The sequence below is a fragment of the Danio rerio genome, chromosome 21 (genome assembly GCF_049306965.1).
Source record: "Danio rerio strain Tuebingen ecotype United States chromosome 21, GRCz12tu, whole genome shotgun sequence".
In the NCBI taxonomy this organism is placed as follows: domain Eukaryota; kingdom Metazoa; phylum Chordata; class Actinopteri; order Cypriniformes; family Danionidae; genus Danio; species Danio rerio.
In genome coordinates this window covers 3,010,224-3,036,421 of record NC_133196.1, presented here as the reverse complement: position 1 = coordinate 3,036,421, position 26,198 = coordinate 3,010,224, and the positions used below count along the sequence as shown (strand labels likewise).

General features: G+C 36.2%; 2 protein-coding genes and 1 long non-coding RNA gene across 9 annotated transcripts in view; 2 read left to right on the top strand and 1 right to left on the bottom strand.

Moving 5' to 3' along the window:
* The window catches only part of si:ch211-241b2.5, a 30,736-nt gene extending 15,240 nt beyond the window's left edge, over nt 1-15,496 (top strand). For 5 of the 6 annotated variants that reach the window (XM_009295089.5, XM_068215953.2, XM_073935649.1 and 2 more), the window contains 5 exons: nt 517-624; nt 8,159-8,233; nt 9,659-9,712; nt 10,005-10,107; nt 12,954-15,496. In XM_009295089.5, coding sequence (XP_009293364.3) covers nt 517-624; nt 8,159-8,233; nt 9,659-9,712; nt 10,005-10,107; nt 12,954-13,410 — 797 coding nt within the window. In that variant the 3' untranslated portion in view covers nt 13,411-15,496. Of the gene's footprint in view, nt 1-516; nt 625-1,785; nt 1,837-1,915; nt 2,058-8,158; nt 8,234-9,658; nt 9,713-10,004; nt 10,108-12,953 lie in introns of those variants that run through there. The other variant, XM_073935651.1, reaches the window with a different exon arrangement.
* The window catches only part of cert1b (ceramide transporter 1b), a 422,369-nt gene that overhangs the window by 217,762 nt on the left and 178,409 nt on the right, over nt 1-26,198 (top strand). The gene's annotated exons all lie outside the window — the stretch shown is intronic.
* The window catches only part of LOC141379946 (uncharacterized), a 156,308-nt gene that overhangs the window by 64,559 nt on the left and 65,551 nt on the right, over nt 1-26,198 (bottom strand). The gene's annotated exons all lie outside the window — the stretch shown is intronic.

The window sequence follows — 26,198 nt, the reverse complement described above, 5'->3', positions numbered from 1 at the left end:
TGATAATTTTTTTTCTTCTTGAGAAAGTCTTATTTGTTTTATTTCAGCTAGAATAAAAGCAGTTCTTAATTTTTTAAAAGCAATTTAAAGGACAATATTATTAACCTCTTTAAGCTATATTTTTTTCGATAGTCTACACAGAACAAACCAACGTTATGCAAAAACTTGCCTAGTTAACCTAGTTAAGTCTTTAAACGTTACTTTAAGCTGTATAGAAGTGTCTTGAAGAATATCTAGTCAAATATTATTTACTGTCATCATGACAAAGATAAAATAAATCCGTTATTAGAGATGAGTTATTAAAACTATTATGATTAGAAATGTTAAATCTGCTCTTTATTAAACAGATATTGGGAAAACAAATAAACGGGGGGGGGCTAATAATTCAGGGGGTTTAATAATTCTGTTTGCAACTGTATAGATTGATTTTTTTTTTTAGCATTTTTGTCCCACAGAAAAATATACCGCATGCTTATTTTATTCACGTTTTAACCTTAATATTTTCTCTTTTTGCAGAAGAAATCCCTCTTCACGGTTCTGCTCTGTTTGTGTGGATTGGAGCCGTGATCGTTGTGCTTTTGGCCGTCATCTTCATCTCCATTATTCTGCATAGGAGAAAATACGGTACTTCCACATGCCACATTTACACTTATTATTTTGGGAGATGCTTTCATCCAAATTTAATTACAAATTAGAACAGAAGCAAGCTATGATTATTAAATGCATAATGATGAATCATAGTTTATCTAACATGCAATATGTAGCAAGCAATGTACAACAATTGATTATTTATTCAATTTATACATTTACGTTTAGTCATTTAGCAGACGCTTTTATACAAAGCGACTTACAAATGAGGACAAGGAAGCAATTTACACAACTATAAGAGCAACAATGAATAAGTGCTGTAGGCAAGTATCAGGTGTGTAAAGAAAGTGTGGGAAGCAAAACATTAGTAATAATTTTTTATTTATTTATTTTTTTGTAGTAGTTAATGGTGGAGTCAGAGGGAATTGCAGATTAGGAAGTGAAGTGGAGACTAAATAGTTGAGTTTTTAGTCGTTTCTTGAAGACAGCGAGTGACTCTGCCATTCTGATGCAGTTAGGGAGTTCATTCCACCAACTGGGCAGATTGAATACGAGAGTTCGGGAAAGCGATTTCTTCCCTCTTTGGGATGGAACAACGAGGAGACGTTCATTCACAGAACACAAGTTTCTGGAGGGCACATACATCTGCAGAAGTGAGAGCAGATAAGAAGGAGCAAAGCCAGAAGTCGCTTTGTAAGCAAACATCAGAGCTTTGAATTTGATGCGAGCAGCAACTGGCAGCCAGTGCAAACGGATGAGCAGCGGAGTGACATGTGCTCTTTTAGGTTCATTAATGACCACTCGTGCTGCTGCAGTCTGAAGCAGCTGAAGAGGTTTGATAGAGTTAGCTGGAAGCCCGGCTAGTAGAGAGTTGCAATAGTCCAGTCTGGAGAGAACAAGAGCTTGAACAAGGAGTTGAGCTGCATGTTCAGATAGGAAGGGTCGGATCTTTCTGATGTTATAGAGTGCGAAGCTGCAAGATCGAGCAGTTCTAGAAATGTGGTCAGAGAAGTTTAGTTGGTCATCAATCGTTACTCCAAGGCTTTTCACCATTTTGGATGCAGTAATGGTTGCCCCGTCCATCTGGATTGAAAAGTTATGATGTAGAGTCGGGTTGGCAGAAACTACAAGCATTTCTGTTTTTGCGAGGTTAAGCTGAAGATGATGATCTTTCATCCAGTGTGAAATATCCAACAGGCAGGCTGAGATGCGAGCCGGAACCGAGGGATCATCAGGATGAAAAGAGAGGTATAGCTGGGTATCATCAGCATAGCAGTGGTAGGAGAATCCATGTTTCTGGATGACTGATCCTAAAGATGATGTGTAGATGGAGAAGAGAAGTGGCCCCAGAACAGAGCCCTGTGGTACCCCAGTGTTTAGATGCTGTAGGTTGGACACCTCTCCCCTCTAAGACACCCTGAATGACCTGTTAGAGAGGTAAGATCTTAACCACTGAATAACAGTGCCCGCAACGCCCAGTGACTCAAGCGTAGATAGCAGGATCTGGTGGTTGACAGTGTCAGAAGCAGCTGACAAATCCAGCAAGATGAGGACTGATGATTTACAGTATGCTCACTTATATCTCTTATATAGCTATTTTTTTGACAATCATCATTTCTGAATAGTGAAAAAAAATTAAAAGAAATTACTTCATCTTGTTGCATCTAAATTAATTAACATTTCAACTTAATTGATCACAAAAAAGGTGCATAATGTTGAAATAATTTGATTTGTAATGTTGATCCATGGTGATCCATTTTGGGACAACTCACCCAAAAATGTACATTTTCTCACAAATTAACATCTCACACTCAAGTGTTTTTAAACTTATGGATTTCTTTCTTCTATTGAACACAAAGGAAGATATTTTGAAGAATGTTGAAAAAAAAAACATCCATTAACATCCATAGTAGGAACAAAAAAAGGTCCCACTTTATATTAAGTGGCCCTAACTAATATGTACTTAAACAGGAATTAATAGTTTGTTACAATGTACTTATTGTGTAAATACATGTATTTATTGTGTACTTATGCTTGATTAAATACATGTATGTAATTACATCTGTAATTAACTTCTGTAATTACATTAGTAAATACACTGTTGACCATCCCTTACACCTTAACCCACACTTAAACCTACCCACACCACCAAACCTGTCCATAACCCAACCTATATCCCAACTCAAGAGCACCACAAGTGTTCTCAAATACATTATAAACACAGTAAGTATATTGTATTTATTGTTTTGATGCAAGTACATAGTAGTTAAAGACACTTAATATAAAGTGGAACCCAAAAAAAACTATGAAAGTAAATGGCAGTTTTTCCCCCAGCATTCTTCAAAATATCTTTCTTTGTGTTTGAAGGCTGAATAAATGATAACATATTAAATATTTTTGTCTGAACAATCCCTTTAATATGTAATATAATTCAGTGAATTTTTTACTTTCTGTCTCGGTTCATTAAAGCAGGTCAGTTTTGTACACAGTGGTGTCTTGATCTGATATTTTAAGTGTAGCCGGTTTCGCTTCGCTTGATTGATTTGTTGTTTGCTTTAGAGAGTAAACACGTGAGTCAACATCATATGATATTAAACAGCTTGAAAAGAAGGAAAGCCCGCTATTCAGTATCTGCAGGAAACAGAAAAGATAATAGAAACTTTTGTTCTGTCAGCTGACACAGGTGAATAACACATCAGTCATTCACACACTATACAACATTACATAATAATAGCAAAGTTTTTATGTTAATCATAAGTTATTAAACTATGTTAATAATGTTTCAACTTAATTTTGAAGTTGTTTTAAGTCAGTTTAATGTAATTTTAGTTTAAAGGACCATATGATTCAACTTAAAAAATTAAGGCAACTACAGTACATTATGTATTGTTCACTGTAAAAGTTGAATCTTAGTTTAATCAAGTTAACTTTTCTAGTCATCTCAACTTGCAATCAATCAAACTGACTAAAAAATATTAGGTTTTAACTATTTTTTGTAAGTTTAACTTGATTAACTTAAAAAATAGTAGGTTAAAGCAACATAAACATATTTGTAGTCTTGACTTTTGTCATTAAAGTGCATGTGTTTTGGTTAGTGCTTTTATTTAATCTGTGAATATGCTTACAAAGAAAATAAAAAAGATGGATATCACGATGCTTCCACATTTGACTGGTATTTAGATTTTTTTAATTGTGCTTTTATATTGTCTCTGTGGCGTTTCTGAAACTGGAACATGTGGAAGCAGGAATGACCCTGCAAATTACCCTTAAATACCCTTAATTAACCTCAACTAATACTGACCGATCACAAAAATAATAATACACCTCATGAAGTCATTTTCCTTATGAAAGAATTGCTCTTTCAAAGTAATTGTAGGGACAAACTCAACTCGGCATTTCATAAACACTCTATAGTAATGGGGTTGTTCAACTAAAAATTAAAATATACTGTTAATTTAATCACGCATAGGTTATTCGATATGTCGGTGACTTTATTTCTTCAGTAGAACAATAAAGAAGATTCTGAGCTGAATTCATGCTCCTTGGTCATTCATTTAATGGCAGTGGGTGGTGACTGGTTTTTTAGATTAAAAATGAACACATACAAATGAGTCCAAATCAATAGCCATAGCTTCCGATGACACACTGAGTTTTTTTGAAGCCAAACGATCGGTCAGTGTCATGCTGTGTTCACACCAGATGCGGAACGCGCGGATAAATTGCGCTATTCGCGCGTAAATAGCCACGTGAACATTTGAGTTTACTCGCTTCATTCGCGTGTCAAATTCCCTTCAGAACAGACGCAGATTCGCGTGATGGGCAGGGCTTCTGTCTGCCCGGTGACTGTAGCTTCATAGCTAAATGGCTAACATGGATTTTATGAAGAAAATAACAGTGTTTATGTGCTTTATGAAGACGGAAAAACAGCGTCGATACGTTTAGGGTCGTGTCTGAGTCCACTACATGCTTTCAGAGGTGCATCCAGCTCTGTGATAAACTCCTCCAGAAACTGAACCTGGATGACGGAGGCTTTCATCGGTGCTTCTGACTGAGCCAAGCCCAGTTTGATGTACTGTTGTAAGTGAAGTCTGGAGGATTTCCCTCGGAACACCGACAACAAGTTGTACGTCACAATCACGCCCCCACAAGAGCAAGCTTCTGATTGGTTAACGCGGCGCGAATGTACGCTGAAGTTCAGATTTTCGAATTCGAGAGATTCGCGCGAAACACTCGTTAAGCGCGTCAAACGTGCAAAATGCTCAATTCGCCCCGCGCCATTCGCGCAATTTGCGTCATTCGCGGCGCGACATTCGCGCGTATCGCGCCGCAGGATGTCTATTCGCGCGTTTGCATTGACTTAACATGTAAATCACTCGCGCTTGACGCGCTTGCCACGTCTGGTTTGAACGCAGCATAAGAAATTGAACATTATTTACAACATTATTAGCTTTAATCCTGGCCAAACAGTTCTTGTGCTTTTGTTATCAAAGTGACAGGACTACAGTTTGACTACATTCACGCATTTGTTTGACCAAGCTGTCGATTAAAGCTAATAATATTGTTGGGTGCATGCGTGTCAGGCCCGGATTAAGTATTCAGAGGCCCCTGGGCACAATGTCTTGTAGGCCCCCTACCTAGGCTCACCTCTATAGTTAAATTAAAAAAATAAGATTAATATAATATTTTTTAAATACAATTAATCTGTAATGTATTGCCCACATTAAAATAAATAATATACAGTACATATATTTGTAGTCTACAAAAATTTTACTTATTTTTAAAGCATTTAAAGCACACTTAAAAAAAAACTAATACAACTAGTGAACATTGATGGATTTTAATATACTTGTTCAAGTTCACTGAAGCAGTACTAAAAATTTATATATATATATATATATATATATATATATATATATATATATATATTTATTTATTTATTTTTATTTTTTTTTTTAGGGGTTTTTCACCTTTATTTTTGAAAGGACAGTAGAGAATAGACAGGAAAGCATGGGGAGCAGAGAGAGGGGTAGGATCGGCATAGGACCGCGAGGCGGAATCGAACCCGGGTCGCCACGAGCACCGGAGCGCATGTGTCGACGCACTAACCACTACACCACTGGCACCGACTAAAAATTTATATTTAAGGGTATTTTTAATGTATAACTTCTACACACTTACAATGCACATGATTTGGATTTAATACCTTTCTAATCCAGTTCTAGGAAACTGAGGGTGCTTTCACACCTGTGAATCGATTCAATTGTTCCGAAACAGAGATTACAATTGTTACATTGTTGCTCTTTGCTCTTGGAGCGGTTCGCTTTCACACTGCAAAGTTTCTAATTGAACCAAAAGAGCTAAAACAAGTCACGTACGAGTAAACTCTCCTCACATTGGTCAGAGTGTCAGGGTTTATTTTGCAGTGTCCCGCTCAGCTGTCAGGAGAGGTGGTGGTTTGGTGGTGATTGACAGGGTGCGCGCGTGACGTGTCTGAGGAGAGATGCTGTGGGGAGGGGTGAGAAGGGTGCGCGACGATGCCTGTTTGAGGACCGGGAGGAAGACGCGAGATTACCGGGAGATCATCACTCGTTTGCGGGCATCCGGAGACTCGCGAAACTTCCCGCCATGCTCATAATTCTCTCTTCATATAGCCGTATGCCTATTACATATCCATAAAACACTGTGATATAACCGCGCTCGGATCGGATCACTTTCTCACTGCAATCGAACCGCTCCAGGGTTCGTTTCAATCGAGCCGAGACCACTTCATTTAAGCGATCTCAGAGCGATTACTTTGGCGCGGAACAGAGCGCGATTGCCCTGTTCACATATGCCAAACAAACCGCGCTAACTGGGCAAACGAGATACGTCCTCCATAATACACACGCTTATTAATGATTCCTGCTTGTCTTCCTCGTGATGAAGAGTAGGCAAAATCTGATATGTAATGGTAACAAAAAGAAGATTGTGTTTATTAGACGCTGGATTCAAACCGGGTTCATGATCGATCGTGTCAAAACATGTTGCCATGCGCTTTATGAGCTACGCCACTCACGCTGCTGTCTGTTGCGCTCTTTAGTTGTGCTGTCTCTGTCAATCTAACGGTGATGGGCGGGAATCATTTAACTAGCTTATTCCAACGAGGTGCGCTATTTACTCTTAGCCTAAATAGACACTCCAAAATCACTATTTTTCCGCCCTCGCAGGGGCTCCAAGTGCGCATGGGCCCATAATGCCCGTTGGTTAATCCGGCCCTTTACTTACAGCCGTGTGTGTGGATCTTGTTGGAAAATATGGTGAAAAGTCCTACATCACGGTACTAGTTTGAGCGCGGTGTTTACTTCAATAATGCCACTAATATCTGCATACTCCACATGTCTTAATAACATTTCTGTTTAGTTCAGTTATGTCTTTAGTGAGATTAAGGTCATCAAAAATGGCTGTTTCAAGCTTATGTAGGCCGACAGCTCAACATTGACGTTTAACTGAATAAACAGTGAGTAAACACAAGCACATCTTACTGAACATCATTTATTTTCATCACCAATTATCACAGTAGATCAGTTCCTCAAGCAGTTTGTGATGCATTTTGGAAACAGGAGATAAGCCCCTGGTCTGATGCGCCACCTGGCTTGAGAAACCCGTTCTCAAAGACTTATTATTTGGGTCGCACACATATTCTGAATGCCTTCGGCAGAATTCAACCGAGCCATTTTAATCTAGATAAATCTAGATTTATTCTGAGATTACAGTGAGATTAATCTAGATAAAAAGAATCTATGCCCACCTATAGTTCATATCAATGAGCTTATTCCTGATTATTAATAGCAAACTGCACAGTTTGTTCATCTATTGTAAGTCACTGATTCTAGTTAATACGTCTTGTATATTATACTCATGGTACATCCATCTGTAAATATTACCCTTAATTTTTTATAATTGCACTTTGTAATTTATATCTATATCCTGCTCTTGCTGCTATTGCACTACTTGTTAGACCTAAACTGGATTTTGTTACCTTGTACTTATACAATGGCAATTAGGTTGAATCTAATCTGATCTAATGTGACAATGTAGAGTAGATCTGTTTTCAAAGCATTCCTCTATACACTATTTATAAAGTGTTTGATTCTTTCCTAAAATAGGTCGTGATTGATTAGTTTTGTGAGTCAGCAGCATGTGATTTAAAGATATTGTAAGTGTATTATCATCAGTGTATGAGGAAAAGAATAACAAGGTTATATCACAGGTAAATCCCACATTAGTCACTCACGTGAGGAGGAAACTTGAAATCAAATTAAAAGCATTCAGTTTTATTGTTTTGACGTTGTGACAGTATATATAATTAATGATATTGCAATGTGGGCCCGTTTTTCAGCAATAATCATGACGGTTGCATTTTTTTTATGTTGTTTATTTTGTGTGTGTTTCTGTCAACAGCTGATTGTTATAAAATCATTACTATGCAAAAAAATGCTGTTTCATTTCCTCTTTTAATGCGCAGTCATGAGTGAGTTCCAATAATCTATCATATAAACGTGTGTGTGACCTCTGCTTTATCTGTTGACAGGTCAGAAAAACAGAAGAAACGAAGCCTCTAAATGTGCTTACCTCTTCCCACAATCATCCTCTGTCAACACTGACTGTGAGTTTTTATGTCATTTACAGCAAGTCATTGAGCTTGTTATGATCGATGTGAAGTTACTGTAAAAGAGCTGTAAAATCAACATGCATGCAACACTGGCAAAAATACCTCAATTCCAGTATGGGAAGTTATATTATAATCATATTTTTATGATTATAAAATACTACAGTTTTATTCAATTATATATTGTTTATAAATATATGCATCACTTTATGTATTATCTTTAAGCAAGGAAATATAGTATCAATAATATATAATAGATAATTTTTTCATCATAATAGCTTGACTTAATTAATAAAACAATTACTACATTAATATATTATTGATAATTTTTGTTGTCTAATTACAATCTACAACCAAAACATGATAAAACAAAATAAAACAATTACTTAATTAATATATTATTGATGACAATTTAATTAATTGTTAAATTAAAATAATTTAATTACTCGTGTATTTTTAAATAAATAATTAATATATAATTAATATAATATATATAATAATATAATTTTAAAAAAATTATTTATGTAACTAATAAATAACTACTTTAATAGTTAATTTAATTTAATATTTAACTAATTAATATTATAATGATAAAAATTATATATATATATAATATAAAGGTATATAAAGGTATATATATATATATATATATATATATATATATATATATATATATATATATAATTTTTAGGTATATAAATTATTTATTGTTTTAATCTATTTTTATTTACTTTAATATTTTATAAAACAAGACAACATGATAAAAAATTATTAAATTAATATATTATTGATAATAATTTAATTAATAACTACATTTAAATAATTTATCTACTCATGCATTTTAAAAATAAATAATTAACATATATATAATTAATATTATGTATATAATCATATAAGGTACAAAATAAATAATTAATATATAAAATCATGTATAAATATTTAAATAATATGTTCAATTTATATCTAATTAATATATTATATACATATTCAGTAGCATATATATATATATATATATATATATATATATATATATATATATATATATATATATATATATATATATATATATATATATATATRTRTATATATATATATATATATATATATATATATATATTTATATATATATATATATATATATATATATATATTTATATATATATATATATATATATATATATATATATATATATATATATATATATATATATATATATTTATGTAACAATAACTACATTAATCAAACTGTATTGAAATACATATTCTTGCTCTTTAAAATAAATATAATAATACATTTAGGCATTCATCTGTATAATTCCTTTTGGTGCACATATGCGTAAAGTAATCCTTTCTTTTGCTCAATAAACTCTTTATACATTGCATTTTATTGACCAGTGCTTTTCATGTGGATTTCATTTCCAGCTCTATTAACAGTAAATGAGAACAGGACACACGCACGCGAGAAATCCTCAACAGGTAAAGCCCCTCATTATGATTTCATTATGATTATGAGTTAATAATTAAACCTCGTACACACACACTGAGTTCAGCAGGAACAGTAAAGGTCATGCTTTTACTCATTTGTCTGTAAAGAGCAAATAAATCTGTCTGTAAAGGTCTTCATCCTGTTCTGAAGCACATGAATCTGCAGGATACATGTGATAAACATCTGCAGGATGCATGTGACTGTAATGAATGCTCGAGTCGGATGTAATGTGATGATGTTTCTGCCCTTGTGACACACTTTTTTTGTGTTGAATTTGTGCAGAAAAAACTGCGTCTCTGAGGGATTCACTGACACAACAGTATTCCCAGCTGTACACAGAGAGCGAGATGAAGAGGAAACTGAGGTCATATGAGCTTCACAGCAGGTTAGTCACGTGTATGTGTGTGTGTGTGTGTGTGTGTGTGTGTGTGTGTGTGTGTGTGTGTGTGTGTTAAACATGACAGAAAGCTTCTTAGAAATCTAGCAGATTACTATGCATGACGATAGAGATCTCACACACTCATACATAAACACACTTACTCATACCCTCACACATACACACTATTCATACATACACATGTACATACAGTTGAATTAGTCAGAATTATTTGCCCATTTTTTCATAATTAGACATTTAAAGGCCCAACTAGGTTAATTAGGTGAAAGTTAGAGTAATTAATGCCCTAAAATAAATTTGTAATTTTACCCTTGTGTGTGTGTATATCATGTATTTATAAAAGAAAATCAAACATGGAGGGTCGGAAAAACCTTTTGTATGAGGACCTACTTTCTTCCGCCATTCATTCACATCTGTAGCTGATGTCAGAACAGCAGAAAACGTTACTCATTCACCAACGTCACTGTAGAGCTAGTGTTTGAATGATTCTCTAGCATAATGTCTAAAGTGATGACAAAACAGCTCACATTTAAAGATCATAAGGCTGAACAGCGTGAAATGCCATCAGTCTACAGAGATTTCCCAGTATTTCTCTGATGCAATCAGGAGATCACAGTAATTAACCCTGAAAAAGCCAAAGCAAACACTAGCAGATTACTATGGTATAAATACAACACTACAGCATACAAAAGAGAGAGATCGGCTTAGTGTCACTTACCTGTTCTGTAATGGTTTAATCCGCTGTAGTTTGAAGCGTAAGCTAAAAAGTGCTGCTTTTCTCCCCTAAGGACGTATCATGCTGTCTCTGTCTCCCTCTTGTGGTGGAACATCAACTGTCTTTGCTCTGCTCAGTATGACAGACTGGCTGCCAATGTGCTGAATCTCCAGAATGATAAATATGTAAAATAGGCTCTATCTTTATAAATAAACTGCATAGTTGCAATCTAAACAACTACATTCTGTCCTAAAAAGCTTCAAAAGTACATTGTGTTGTCCAACAGCTGCAATATTTGTCAAACTGTAGTCCTCTGCTTGCCACTCGTGTGCATGGAGTAATACACATGGGTGAAGAGGCTGTACGAGTGCTGATATTACTTTAATATCTCACGGCTATCAGCCAATCAGATTCGAGGAACATACGGAACTGTTGTGTATGTAAAATAAATACATATTAAGTGTATACATGCGTACATATTCTACCTAATAATTATATTAATTTATTAATAAACTAAAATTCAGTGTTTCCAGTAAGTCATAACTGAATATTTCACCACAATCAACACCTTTCCCACTGATCTCCATCTTACAGTCTACAAAAGCTGTTATTATTATGACGCGAGTATTTAATGAGAAAACAGTGGGCGTGGCTTTATTTTTTTATTTGTTTTTTTTTTTTACTGCGAGCTGATTGGATGTAGTAAAGTAGGCATTTTATTTAAAAAGATGGGTAAACGGGTTTGGGGAGTGTTAATACAACTGAACAGAGTCCAGGGGTTCGTTCTTCGTACGTGGATTACTCAGTTAGCTGGATTTGGATATTGACGATTTGACACGATCCAGGATCGTTACGTTCTTCAAAGCTGATCCGAGAGTTGTTGTCATAGCAACAGTTCTGCCAGGTCAAACCTGATCGGGAGCAGGTTCAATTCATATAAACAGGATTAGATCGGCTCAGTTCAAGCAAAGATAATACAGAAAGTATGTTCCGAATTCTGATGTTTTCTTACAGTAGTAGTTATATACACTTGGGAAAATGGTACATATTTTTTAACTACATAGGCTACATAAAGTAATAGTTATTAATAAAATAATGATATATATTAATAAAACTTATACAATCTATACCCTCAAATTGAAAGTACAAAGAGAAAGAGAAAGAGAAAACTTATTGATATGAACTTTTTAAATCGCTTTAGTACAAATTGTGTATAATAGAAATGCACAATATGTGACTTTTTTTAAAGCAATAATACATTTATACAGTCATAAACATGTTTTGATAGTTAATATGCCGGTGATTTGATGCTTCACAAAAGTTGCAGACGCCTTTACCAATATGAAAATGCTTTTGTAAACAACCAGTTATTCTTTACACAGATTAAAAAAACGGCTACTATGATAAAGAAAATCTTCTCTAAATGTAGAACTAAATACATTTTGCATTGAAATACATGATGAATACTCTTGACACATGAAAGTGTAAAGCCTGCAGCTCACAACAATCGTGAAAGGTAATTGAGTGTCATATTTAACGCACCCTTTACTGCTAATTTGATGTAAATTTGCTCACATGCATAATTGAACATTAATCAGATGATGTCATTACACTGCTGTGCCGTCAGCCAATCGCTGCATTGCTGATCATGATTTCGAGGATCGATAGATCTGACCTTCACAACACACGCAGCGATCTCAGATCAGTTTATCCAGACATTCTAATCTGATTCACGAACTTGTTTGAAGAACCAAATTAGCCAGAGATCAGTTATTAAGATTAAAAGATCCAGGATCTGCCAAATCATCTTAGATCATTTAAGCGAGGTACGAAGAACGGACCCCTGCTGCTCACCATTTCTGTTTGTTGTCAAAACTGACAGCTGGAGGGGCGTGGTTAAGTATGTTAGCCACGCCCAATACCTCAAACAGACCTATTCTGAGAGTTTAACTAAGAACAAATAGTGCAGATGTCGTCGTTCGATTACAACATTTTGTTCTTCTTAACATGCACAAATGAAATGTTCAGCACAAAGCTAGCAATGTGCGCCAACAAAATCAATATGGTTAGTTTTGATTTCACGTTTGCTTTAAACCACATCATCATTTCTCCATTCCAGAGATGGCCACTGCGTAAACATCAGCTCCGTCATTCCTGAAAAGGGGCAGATTCTCCTCCTCCTCGGAGACTCCGGCTGCGGGAAAACCACGTTCACCCAAATCCTGTCCTACAGCTGGGCATCCCGTTCCCAGACAGACCCGTTTAACACCCGCCGGCTCCGTCTGCTCCTGCTGCTCCACTGCAGCCAAAATAAAGGGAATTTAAATCAGATTATCAACTCCAGCGTTCAACATGAACGACCAGTGGATGTAAAGCAGTCTCTTAAAGGGCCGGAGGACTGTTTGCTGATCCTCGATGATTATCAAGAGGGAAATAAAGACTTGGAGGAGTTTTTAAAGGACCATCAGACGTGTCGAGTGTTAATAACATCACGTCCTGGAGTTTGTCCAAACCTGGAGAAAACCGTCAGGACTGTATTGCATCTCATTCATAAACCTGAAGAGTCTTCAACATGATGATGCATGCATTCGTATTTGCAAAGACTGTGAGGAGGCATTCAGCGACTCGACGAGAAGGAGCAATGCACACACAAAGTGCTAATTATACAAAGGAGCTGTGTTTATATATATATATAGAGAGAGAGTGAGAACAATGTTTCTACAGGTGGTTTGTCAAGCCCACTCACCTGTGTGAGGCGCACTTCATTAATGCACAATGGTATGGCATGGTGCCTCAGTGGTTAGCACTTTCACCTTATAGCTAGTAGGTTGATGCTTCGAGTCTCATCTGGGCCAGTTGGCATTTCTGTGTGGAGTTTGCATGTTCTCCCCGTGTTTGCGTGGGTTTCCACCAGGGGCTTTGGTTACCATCCAAACACATGCGCTATAGGGGTATTGATTAACTAAATTGGCCATTTTGTGTGTGTGTGTGTGTGTGTGTGTGTGTGTGTGTGTGTGTGTGTGTGTGTGTGTGTGTGTGTGTGTGTGTGTGTGTGTGTGTGTGTGTGTGTGTGTGTGTGAGAGAGAGAGTGTATGGGTGTTTCCCAGTACTCTGTTGCAGCTGGAAGGGCATCAGCTGTGTAAAGCATATGCTGGAATAATTGGCGGTTCATTCCACTTTGACGACCCCTGATAAATATGGGTGTTTCCCAGTACTCTGTTGCAGCTGGGAGGGCATTGGCTGTATAAAGCATATGTTGAAATAATTGGCGGTTCATTCCATTGTGGCGACCCCTGATAAATATGGGTGTTTCCCAGTACTCAGTTTCAGCTGGAAGGGCGTCCGCTGGGTAAAGCATATGCTGGAATAATTGGCAGTTCATTCCCCTGTGGTGACCCCTGATAAATATGGGTGTTTCCCAGTACTCGGTTGCACCTGTAAGGGCATCTACTGTATAAAGCATATGCTGGAATAATTGGCGGTTCATTCCACTTTGGCGACCGCTAATAAATTGGGTGTTTCCCAGTACTCGATTGCAGATGGAATGGTGTCCGCTTGGTTAAGGATATGCTGGAATAATTGGCAGTTCATTCCCCTGTGGCGACCCCTGATAAATATGGGTGTTTCCCAGTACTCTGTTGCAGCTGGGAGGGCATTGGCTGTATAAAGCATATGTTGAAATAATTGGCGGTTCATTCCATTGTGGCGACCCCTGATAAATATGGGTGTTTCCCAGTACTCAGTTTCAGCTGGAAGGGCGTCCGCTGGGTAAAGCATATGCTGGAATAATTGGCAGTTCATTCCCCTGTGGTGACCCCTGATAAATATGGGTGTTTCCCAGTACTCGGTTGCACCTGTAAGGGCATCCTCTGTATAAAGCATATGCTGAAATAATTGGCGGTTCATTCCACTTTGGCGACTGCTAAAAAATATGGGTGTTTCCCAGTACTCGATTGCAGATGGAATGGCGTCCGCTTGGCTAAGGATATGCTGGAATAATTGGCAGTTCATTCCCCTGTGGTGACCCCTCATAAATATGGGTGTTTTCCAGTACTGGGTTGCAGCTGGAAGGGCGTCCGCTGTGTAAAGCATATGCTGGAATAGTTGGCGGATCATTCCCCTGTGGTGACCCCTGATAAATAAGGCACTAAGCTGAAGGAGAGTGAATGAGATATGGAGTGATTGTAAGAGCGTGTCTGGCTGCAAACATGCAAAAACATTTCTGCAATTGAACTCGGGAGGATAAATCTGCTTTCGCTTCCTGGGAATGTTTTGGTTTCCCGTATGTTCTGTTTGTCAGTAAATGGGAGTCGTCTGGCTGCAGATCAAAACATTTCGCAAGACGTTAATTCAGCTGTAAATTTTTTTATAAGACCAAGTACAGGAAAGGAGAAATGAGATCATGGTTATTCAATACTACATTATTAAGACTTGTAGCCTACAGTTGTTGCTATTGCTAACTAATAAAATACGTTTTGTGGCCATAAGAGGCGTTAAATAAAATCGTTAACGTTAAATTACTTATTTTTGACTTGAATTAAAGGAGTTTATGTTTATTTCTGAAGACGTTTCAGCAAAATGTCATGTTGTTACTGAATATTTTTATGTTGTATTTCAAAATAAATGTCTAAACAATTGTAATTAAAGACTATATTTTTCTTATAATGTTGCCAGATATTTTTCTTATTTTAAGCATTTGTTTACATGTAAATGAAGCTCCTAAAATGAATGTTTTTGCCCTAAACATGTATTGCCACTGAATATTTTTTATCAGTACAAATATCGAAACATTCTTTATCAGAATACATTTACTTATTGCAAATTTATTAAAATAAATAAGAACTAACATTTTGGGTAAATGTATATCGATGATGATGATGATGATGATGATGATAATAATAATATTAATATTAGTAATGCATTTTATTTCTTACACCCAAAATTGTACATCAAACATAGTACAGGTCAGGAAAAAAACATTCAATTGAAATAATCTAAATAAAAATAGAACAAAAGTAAATATAACATAAAGTGGGTTAAATCAGTAAGGTTACATTTTATCTTTGATTAGAATAAAATGAGTTCATTTTTAGGCTTTGTTTTTTTGCTTCTGCAAAATGTCATGTTACTGGATTTTTAATGTTTTTTTTAATTCCAAAGGTCTTAACAGTTTTACAAACATTATATGTTTCTGATAATAGCCCCTTTCAGCCTGTGAGCGCCTGCACACGCACATATTACACTGAAAAAAGTGTTGCATGCAGAACTGTTGCAAACAATTTATTTTGTGTTGAATTTAAACAAACAAATTAAGTTTAACAATGTTCAACTTAATTTGTTTGTTTAAATTCAACACAAATAAAATGTTTACAACCACTTAACGTAAAAAAATTGAGTAAATCCAAGGAAACATCTCTGAATAATTGTTTTCAGTGTATGAACATCTCGACATGCGAAAGTGATCCTGAGAAAGTTGTTCACAATATTGATCATCCACAGAGTTTGTAATATAGTCAAATGTTTACAAACACAAGCGCAGCCGTTTAAAGCTCGTTTCTGGTGAATGATGTCAGAATTTAACGGTATTTTGGAATGGATGTGTGAATGCTCTTTTCCGGAAAATTTCCGTAAAGTCCTCGCCTGTGTGAACAGCGCTTTTTTGAATACACCGGTAAAGTCGTTCCGGAAATTTTCCAGATATTTTCCGGTATCACTGTGTGAAAGGGGCTAATGTTGCCAGATATTTGTCTTATTTTTAGCATAAACTTGTCAAATGTTTAAGCAATGTTTATATATAAAACAAGAGATGCATTTTTTGCTCCTGAAATGAATGTTAATGCCATAAATATGTATTGTCACTGAATAATTTTATCAGTACAAATATCTAAACATACTTTAATCAGGAGACATTTATTTTTAATATTTGAAAGTTTTCTTTAAATAAACAAGAACTAACATCTTGGGTCAGTATACATTGGTGATGATGATAATAATAATAATAATAATATTAATTCTGCATTTTATTTCTTACACGCAAAACATCAAGCATAATACAGGGGGGAAAACATCCAATTGAAATAATCAAAATAAAAGGTCAACAATAAAAATAACATAAAATTAGTAACGTTAAATCTTATTTTTGACAGAAGTAGTTAATTTTGACACTACAATGTATGTTTGTTTGTTTTTCAGTAAAGAAGTTTCTGCAAAACGTTATGTTGTTACTTAATATATTTATGCTGTTTTTTTCAGTACAAAGATCTAAACATTTGTAAATAAAAAAAACGGTTTTTATTTTTAATCATATGTAGTACCTAGATGGGAGACCACAAGGGAAAGCTATTGCTGCTGGAAGTGGTGGGTCCTATTGCCCCAGTATATTGATGGGGACTCTATACTGCTCAGTGAGCGCCGTCTTTTAGATGAGACGTTAAACCAAGGTCCTGACTCTCTGTGGTCATTAAAAATCCCAGGATGTCCTTCGAAAAAGAGTAGGGGTTTAACCCCGGCATCCTGGCCAAATTTGTCCACTGGCCTCTGTCCATCATGGCCTCCTAACCATCCCCATATCATGATTGGTATATCATCACTCTGTCTCCTCTCCACCAATCAGCTGGTGTGCACTTTGAGTGTATAGAAAAGCTATATATATATATGCTAGGAATTATTATTATTATTGTTAATAATAATAATAATAATAGTAATAGTAATAATAATAATAATAATAATGCATTTTGTTTCTTACACACAAAATTGTTCACCAAACATAATACACACAAAAAACATTCAATTTATTAATAAAATAAAATAAAAGTACAACAATAGTAAATATAATTACGACAAGCACCAACTTAAAAAGATTTGATCTTAACTTTCACTTTAAACTATCTAATGTTGACGCCTCAAAATAAAATTAATTAAAAAAAACAATAATCTTCTGATAATGTTGCCAGGTATTTTTCTTATTCTACGCATAAACTCATTTAATTTGTTAATATTTGTTTATCTATAACGTAAGACATGCATTTGTGCTGCTGAAGATAACGTGCGTTTATGAATATTTAGATATATACAGTGTATTGCTGTCTAATAAATGCTAAAAGAAGCAGGTCTGACTGACATGTTTTCAACAAATTTAGTTGCAGACGTACCATAACTACCGCTTTATCTGAAGGATTTAAGCTGATTGAGCAAAAACTACTTCTCCCTTAGTCTTCCAAGATTCTGTAAAACACAAACCACACAGTTTTTACACTTTCATTTTGTTTATTGATGTAAACTGTTATGAATTAGATCTTTTAAAGTCAATAATGTTGCTGCTTTTTCAGAAATGCAGTCAGCTCATGCATATAGGCTTCGTAGAAAATGTGTTTCTCATATTATCACATTCAGACTGTTAGTTTCACTTTCACTTTAAGCCGATCAGGATTAACTTGCATTTCTGAGAAAATACGCTCTGCTTTAACTGGCAGTGAAAAGGGGAAGTGCTGGTTTCCCGCAAGGGTTAGCCAAAAAGAAATGCCTGAACATCATCTGGATGGCTGTGTTTAGAAGGGTTTGCACAAATGGATGCTTATTTAACTGTTACATGACAGCGGTAAAGCCCTGACTGGTGGATCTCAGACTAAATGCTTTTCAGCTACTCCTACAGCTTTAGTAATGCAATAGAAAGGGAATATATGAATAGATAGGGAATACAGTGCATCGGGAGAGTATTCTTACAGCCTTATTCCAAAGTGGATTAAATTAATTTATTTTCTCCACATTCTACACACAATCCTCCATAATGACAATGTGAAAAAGAGTTTTTGAAATTGTTGCAAATTTATTTAAAATAAAAACCCTGTAAAATCACGTTTATCAGTATTCACAGTCTTTATGTCCGGCAGTGTCCAGCCATTTTAAGATCTCTGCAGAGATGTTCAATAGGATTTAGATCTGGGCTCTGGCTGGGCCACTCAAAAACATTCACCGTGTTGTTGTTGTGCCACTCTATTGATATTTTGGAGGTGCTAAAATATCAATAGAGTGGTACTCTGCATTTTACTGAAACGCATAAACACCTGCAGAGTTTATGCATGTCAGTAAAAAATACAAATAAAATGGAGCGGCTGCTTTTAAAATGCATAACGATAAATGAAAGTCAAACCGGTGAGCGTCTGATAAGAAAAGTGCACTTCTGAATCAAATCAGCAGGACGCCCTTGTGGATCTGTCACTTACTTCGAAGACACGTCTGACTACGCTTACATGGACATCTGTAATCTACGTGTTTACGTGAAGCGCTTTCATGTAAGAGTTTCCTGTAATTTTGCGTGACTTTAACTGCAGTTTTACTTTCACTCATGAACATTTCATTCATGCCCCCGTGACAAACCGGGGTATTAGACGCAAATAAGAAGTAAGGACTGGTGAGAGTGTTATGGAATTTAATAACACATGCCAAATGGAAAGACAAAAACTTCTGCACATGTGCGTGTGCGTGTGCGTGTGGTCCTTTACTGACAGCCACGTGTGTGGATCTTGTCGGAAAATATGGCGAAAAGTCCTACATGACGGTAATAGTTTGTGGTGTTTGCTTCAATAATGCCACTAATATCTGCACACTCCACATGTCTTAATCCCATTTCTGTTTAGTTCAGTTCAGACTTTAGTCGGATTAAGGTAATCAAAAATGGCTGTTTAGAGCTTATGTAGGCCTACAGTTCAACATTCATGTTTACTAAGGCCCTGATTGGCCAATCGGGAGGACCGGGAGAATTCCCGGTGGGCCGGTCCGTTTTTTGGCCGCGAGGGCCGGTGTCCCTAGTTCCAGAATCTGTTGCTCTCAACAGTCACACTTTTTAAATTAATTAATTTATTTACTTGACCACAGCCTTTTTATTCAGATGAGTCCCCTCTCAAAATATGACTGTTGTGGTCCAGTGGTTAGCATGTTGGATTTCGAACCCGGTTTTGATCCTCGTTTGAGTATTTATTTATTTTCATTTTTATTGTTAAGACATATAATACTGTTAGGGTTGTTGAACATTTGAAGTTCTAAAGCAGCTGTTTTCTCAAAAAAAGACGTGATAGTGTAATTAGAAACTGAATTGGAAATGACCTTATTTTAATATAGTCAGTCGTGAACTGAGGTGGGCCGGTCTGAGGCTTGAAACTCCAGGGCTGAAAAGGAGTCTCACTCCGGCCCTGTGTTTACTGAATAAACAGTGAGTAAACACAAGCACATCCTATTGAACATCGTTAATTTTCATCCCCAATTATCATAGTAGAACATTTTCTCCTCCAGTTTGTGATGCATTTTGGAAACAGGAGATGTGCCCCTGGTCTAATGCGCCACCTGGCTTGAGAAACCCGTTCTCAAAGACTTACTTTTAGCCATTATTTGGGTAGCACACATATTCCGAATGCCCTTGGCAGAATTCAAATGAGCCACTTTAATCTAGATTAATTACAAGATTACATTAAGATTAATCTATATATATATATATATATATATATATATATATATATATATATATATATATATATATATATATGCCCACCTATAATAATATTACAATGACAATCAATTCTAATGTCTAAAATGCTCAAATAAACAAACACAAATGCCATTGATGTGAATATGATTTGGGGTCAAAGATCTTGCACCAGTTAAAAATGTCAAGTAGTCAAAGTAGCATTACAAAGCTATTGAATAATACTGTATAAACAAGTAACATAATATATATTAGGTATACTGAGTCATATCATGAAATACATTTAACCTGTTATTTATATGTAAGCACTTAAAGCTCATATTTAACAATGCAGCCGATTTAGATTTAATAAGAAGTGTGTGGGCACAGAAGGATTCCCCGTGAATCCTACCTACTCGTATTTCCTTATTTCTACTTCAAGTTCAGCTTTTAAAATAACCCAAACAAACACAAAAAAGGAACAAATGGTGCATTTGTTGTTCTGTCTAATTCAAGTTGCTTTACAAAACCATGTGCGTGCAAGAGAAGGATAACTCCCCCAATCTCTGCAGCTAAATTCAGTTTTCACTTCAGTCGATTCACATTTTAGTGCCTGTTTTAGACATTCAACATTTGATTTGAGCCTTGAAAATTGCAAATAGCGACAAATAAATTTACAACAAACAAATTATATTCAAAGTGTGCAGAACCAAACTTAGAAGCTCGTTATTTATTACTAATTTAAACGTGTCTCTTATCTATTATAAATCGCTAGCATGTTGCCAGATCTTGCCAAAACATAACAAAAATCACATAAGAACAAGTCTGGTCATACTTAAATCCAAATGTTTTATTTGTGAATATCAAAATTTCGTCATCTACAGCCGACTACTATATTGTCTTTATCACAGATTGCTTAATGAACCCAAAGACATTTAAAGGATATAAATTTAAATGGCGGAAATTGCGTCCTGTGTAGGTAACAAACTTCAATTTGTGAACGCTTTATTATTACTTTAGACAGAAGAAGCCAACCCAGGCTCATTCTGAAAATGTACCTCTATATACATTTCTGGAGGCCGCAAAATACATCCTTGGAGGTACGCGAATCCATGAGAGGCCGCTGTGTACGCTTTTTTATATCTCAAATTTCTCTGGCAAATGCTATTCACGCCTGCTGTTCTCACGTAAATCCACTAGAGACCACTGACAGACTGACTGACTGACTAACCAAACAATCGACTGACCCACTCTCCACTTTCCCTAAACCCAATCAATTTTACCAATTGACCCGCCCACCCACTTCCCTAAACCCAACCAACAATTTTCAAAAGCAATCCAGAAAAAGAAAAGCCCTTGTCTGATTTTTACCACAATTTCAGATTTTACCACATTCTCGCCCTGTTATTTACTTTCTCTTATTTTTTTGGCTTCTGCTTTTGTCTTACCTGCTTACCCGTCATCGTGGTCAACTCCTTTCAAGTCCGCCAACGTACATGATGAGTTAATGGGACAAACTTGTTGTAGGGAGGAAAGTCTTCCACACTGAGGTAAGCGGTCAGCTGGTTAGCGCGAAAAGGAACGGCATCATATCGCCCCGTAGCATTCGTTTAAAAAATTAAATGCAGCCATACGTACCTCTGACTACGTAATTCGCGATCTCCAGATTTGTATATAGGATTACGTTTTCGAAATGAGTCTGTGTTGGACGTAGCAGATACTAAATGCGCAAAAAAAAAGACAGAACTTTGCTATTTTGCTGTTTTAATAATTTTTGCAGTGGGTTGGTTTTGTAACTGTTGATCAATCAAATGAAACCAAATCAAATCACTTTTATTGTCACATCATCAGCAGCAGTGAAAAGCCCTAGGTGCTGGCTCCAGACACTACAAAATACAGTGCAAATACATCGACAGTGCAAAATACAGACAGTGCAAATACAACAACAATGTGAAATTGACAGCGATATGTCCACATGGTTGTAGGCGGTATTGATTCAAGTATGGGATTGGTTAGAGCGCAGTGCATGCTACATATTGATGGTGTTCAGTGAGAGGTAAAGAAGAGTCAGTGTGGGGCGTGTTAAGTGTTCATCAGCCTCATAGTCTGAAGGAAGAATCTCCTTCAGTGCATGACCGGATGCTGCGGAACCGTCTGCCTGAGGGTAGCAGAGAGAAAAGTCTATGGCTTGGGTGGCTGGAGTCACTGATAATTCTCTTGGCTTTCCTCATGCACCGCCTGGTGTAGATTAAACACTAAAGCGATAATGTGTGAGATTCATCTACATGTTTTAATATATTTGTTACACCAGTGTGTAGCTATGAGGCATTCAGCAGCAAATTTGTCCAAAGTCAACTCTATCTTGAATACTGTGGCCATGTTGAGCTCTCTCTCTAACATATAAATAGAAAATTCAGGAATCACCACAGATCTTGCATGCATTGATCTCCAAAACTGTCTCTGGAAGATTGATTGTTTAATGTGTTCTATATGATATTAAATGCCGTAATTGCGGGCAAATTCAATTATGCATTGAATTGCATCTGCCACACATGTAACCAAATATTGTGTGTAATTATTTATATTGCATAAAACTCCATACGCGCTTAAAAATAAAATTAGTGATACCATAGAAGAATCTTTTTTGCACCACCAAAGTAACTTTCTAGTAAATGTCCCATTTTTTTGTGTCTAAACAATGTTCATTGATCATTCTGTACAAAGGAAAGAAAACGTAAATGCCTTTCAAGAGTTCACACTTAGCAGATGATTGATTATAAAGCTTGTTAGGCATGCTGTCCCGGGAGAGAGCCCTGAGCTCATAAGATCCTCAAGCCCAGGTCTCCCTCCAGTTTGCAGGGCCAGAGGGGAGTTTGAGCTCGAGAACTCTCCTGCTATAGTAGCTAATGAACAGTGGTGGAAAGAGTACTGAAAAAGCATATTTAAGTAAAAGAACCATTACTTGCCCAAAAATGTAGTGTGAGTAGAGTAAAAGTACCTGATTTAAATATTACTCAAAGTAGGAGTAAAAAGCAGCCCTTTTAAAAGTACTCATGAGTAGTGAGTATTATGTTGTTAAAAGTTGATGCATTTACATGTAATTTGTGGATGTGTGTGTAAACGTAACATTCTGTAGTGCATTTAGTTATTGCTCAGCAGGCACACGTCATAAGACGTTAATATTAGGTTACATTTAGGTTGTGATGTCAGATGACCAAAAGTCAACGTCTAGCCAGCGCCTAAAGACAACATTATGTTGATGTCCAATAATGACATCAAATGACGTTGATATTTGGTAGGTTTTAGGTTGTTAGAAAGTGGCCAAAATCCAATGTCGAGCCAACATCTTAAACCAAAATCATATTGACGTCAAATACTAACATTTATTCATCAGTTATGACAACCAAAATTCAACACTTGATAGATGTCATAGTGGTAACGTCGACACAACGTCAAGCTGTGACATCATTAAACGTAGATATTTGGTTGGTTTTAGGTTGGGCGTTGACATCGGCCAGACATTGAGTTCTGATGTAAACCCGATTTTCATTTCCAAACAAAACGCAGCGTCTCCACAACATTAGGGTACAATTTCCATCTGACGGCATGTTGACGTCTTGTGTCTGCTAGGTGTTTAAGGCCATTTCGGTCATCATACAGTAAATATTCATCATCTTCTCATCAGTGACATGCAGCTAAACCAGGGGTGCCCATACTCGGTCCTGGAGGGCTAAAATTTAGTTCCAAACCCAATTAGACACACCTGGGCTAGCTGATCAATCTCATACTAGGCTTTCTAGATACATCCGTGCAGGTGTGATGAGGCAAGTTGGAGCTAAAATCTGCAGGACATCAGCTCTCCAGGACTTTTTTTGGACATCCCTGATCTAAACAGTCTCTGGGTCAAATTGGCTGACCTGGTAAGGGCTAGAACCAGTGCCGTTCTTGCTGTGAGGCAACAGTGCTAACCACTAGGCCGCCATGTCGCCCAATCTAGGAATGGAGGAGAAGAAGGGGTGGAAGGGGAGATTCTTCAAAACGAAGATGGCTGTGATATGGAATTGTATTAATGGTGGCTTAGGAATCATCTGATTGGTGAGTCATTAATTGGCTAATGCAGGACCAGCTGTGATCAATCATAAGCATGTGATCCTCTCCAAATTACTTTATAAATACACTTCACTTAATTTTGATTGTGCAAAACAAATATCAAAATATGTGTTGAAGCTCAGTGCTTTTATAGTCAAAGTTACTCAGCCAAAGAGATTTATTATTGTTATCATGTTTGTAGATATGAATATTAAAGTGCTGTTTCTGTTTATTCTCTGCATTTCCTTCTTTCTCACAGCTTCACGTCTACATGTAAATATAGATTTGGCATTTGCCCTCAGTGATAAGACTTTTCTTAAAGTATGTTCCCTATTCTGAGTGCTCGATTAGCTCTTTAATTAAGTTATTCTGCCTTTAAAATGTTTCCAGTATCAATCGTTTTGTGATCTAGTGTTGTTCATGAGATCTTGCATCTGAATTCCCCATTTAAAGCAGCAGCTTGTGTTGAATAATCTCATGGTTTGTGTGTTAAAATGCTCAGTGGACACATGTAACCCCAGGCCTGAGTTTGGACTGAACGGTGCTTTCCAGACGACTCATTTCTGACCGCTATTAACCCTTAACTGATGGACACGAACAACCACAAACACAGTCAGCAGGGGAATTATTGAAACAAAATGTATTATTATTATTATTAATAATAATAATATTTATAATAATAATAATATTTTATTTGGCACCTTTCCAGTGCTCGGGGATGCATTACAGTCAGTAGGGGAATTAATTAAACACTTTTATTAATAATAATAATAATTAAATAATAATGTTTATTTTATATGGCGCCTTTACAGTGCTCAAGTACGCTTTACAGTCTGCAGGGGAACTAAATGAAACACTTTTATTAATATTAATAATAATAATAATAATAATAATAATAATAATAATAATAATAATAATAATAATAATGGAGTCACAGTGGCACAGTGGGTAGCACGATCACCTCACTGCAAGAAGGTCACTGGTTCGAGCTTCGGCTGGGTCGGTAGGCATTTCCGTGTGGAGTTTGCATGTTCTCCCCGTGTTGGTGTGGGTTTCGTCTGGGTGCTCCGGTTTCCCCAACAGTCCAAACACATGTGGTATGCAGTAGGTGAATTGAATAAGCTAAATTGGTCGTAGTGTATGAGTGTGAATGCAAGTGTGTATGGGTGGTTGCAGCAGGAAGGGCATCCGCTGCGTAAAACATATGCTGGATAAGTTGGCGGTTCATTCTGCTGTGGTGACTCCTAATTAATAAAGGGACTGAACTCAAAAGAAAATGAATGAATGAATAATAATAATAATAACTATAATAATAGAAATATGTTTATTTTATATGGCGGCTTTTCAGAGCTCAAGTACGCTTTACAGTCACCAGGGTAATTAAATAAAACACTTTAAATAATAATAAAAGTAATTATTATTTCATTAATTCATTCTGAATGCAGGGAGAACCTGCAAACTCCACACAGAAATGCTAACTGACCCAGCCGAGGCTCGAACCAGCAACCTTCTGCTACCTACTACCTACTGCACCACTGAGTTGCTAATAATAATAATAACACATTTATTTTATATAGTGCCTTACCAGTGCTGAGGGAAGCTTTACAAGACAATGGCAAAGTCCAAAACAAGACAAGAGAACAAATAGCAAAAAGGAAACAGGAACAACATCTACAGAACTCAATGATTGTGACATTCAGAAATTGAGTTTTAAGGAGAGAGTTAAATATAGGAATATTATTGATTTTGAATTGTTATTGCAAAAAAAAGGGCATTTTGACCGTATGGACATTTAGAAAAAAAAAAACATGTGTTTAA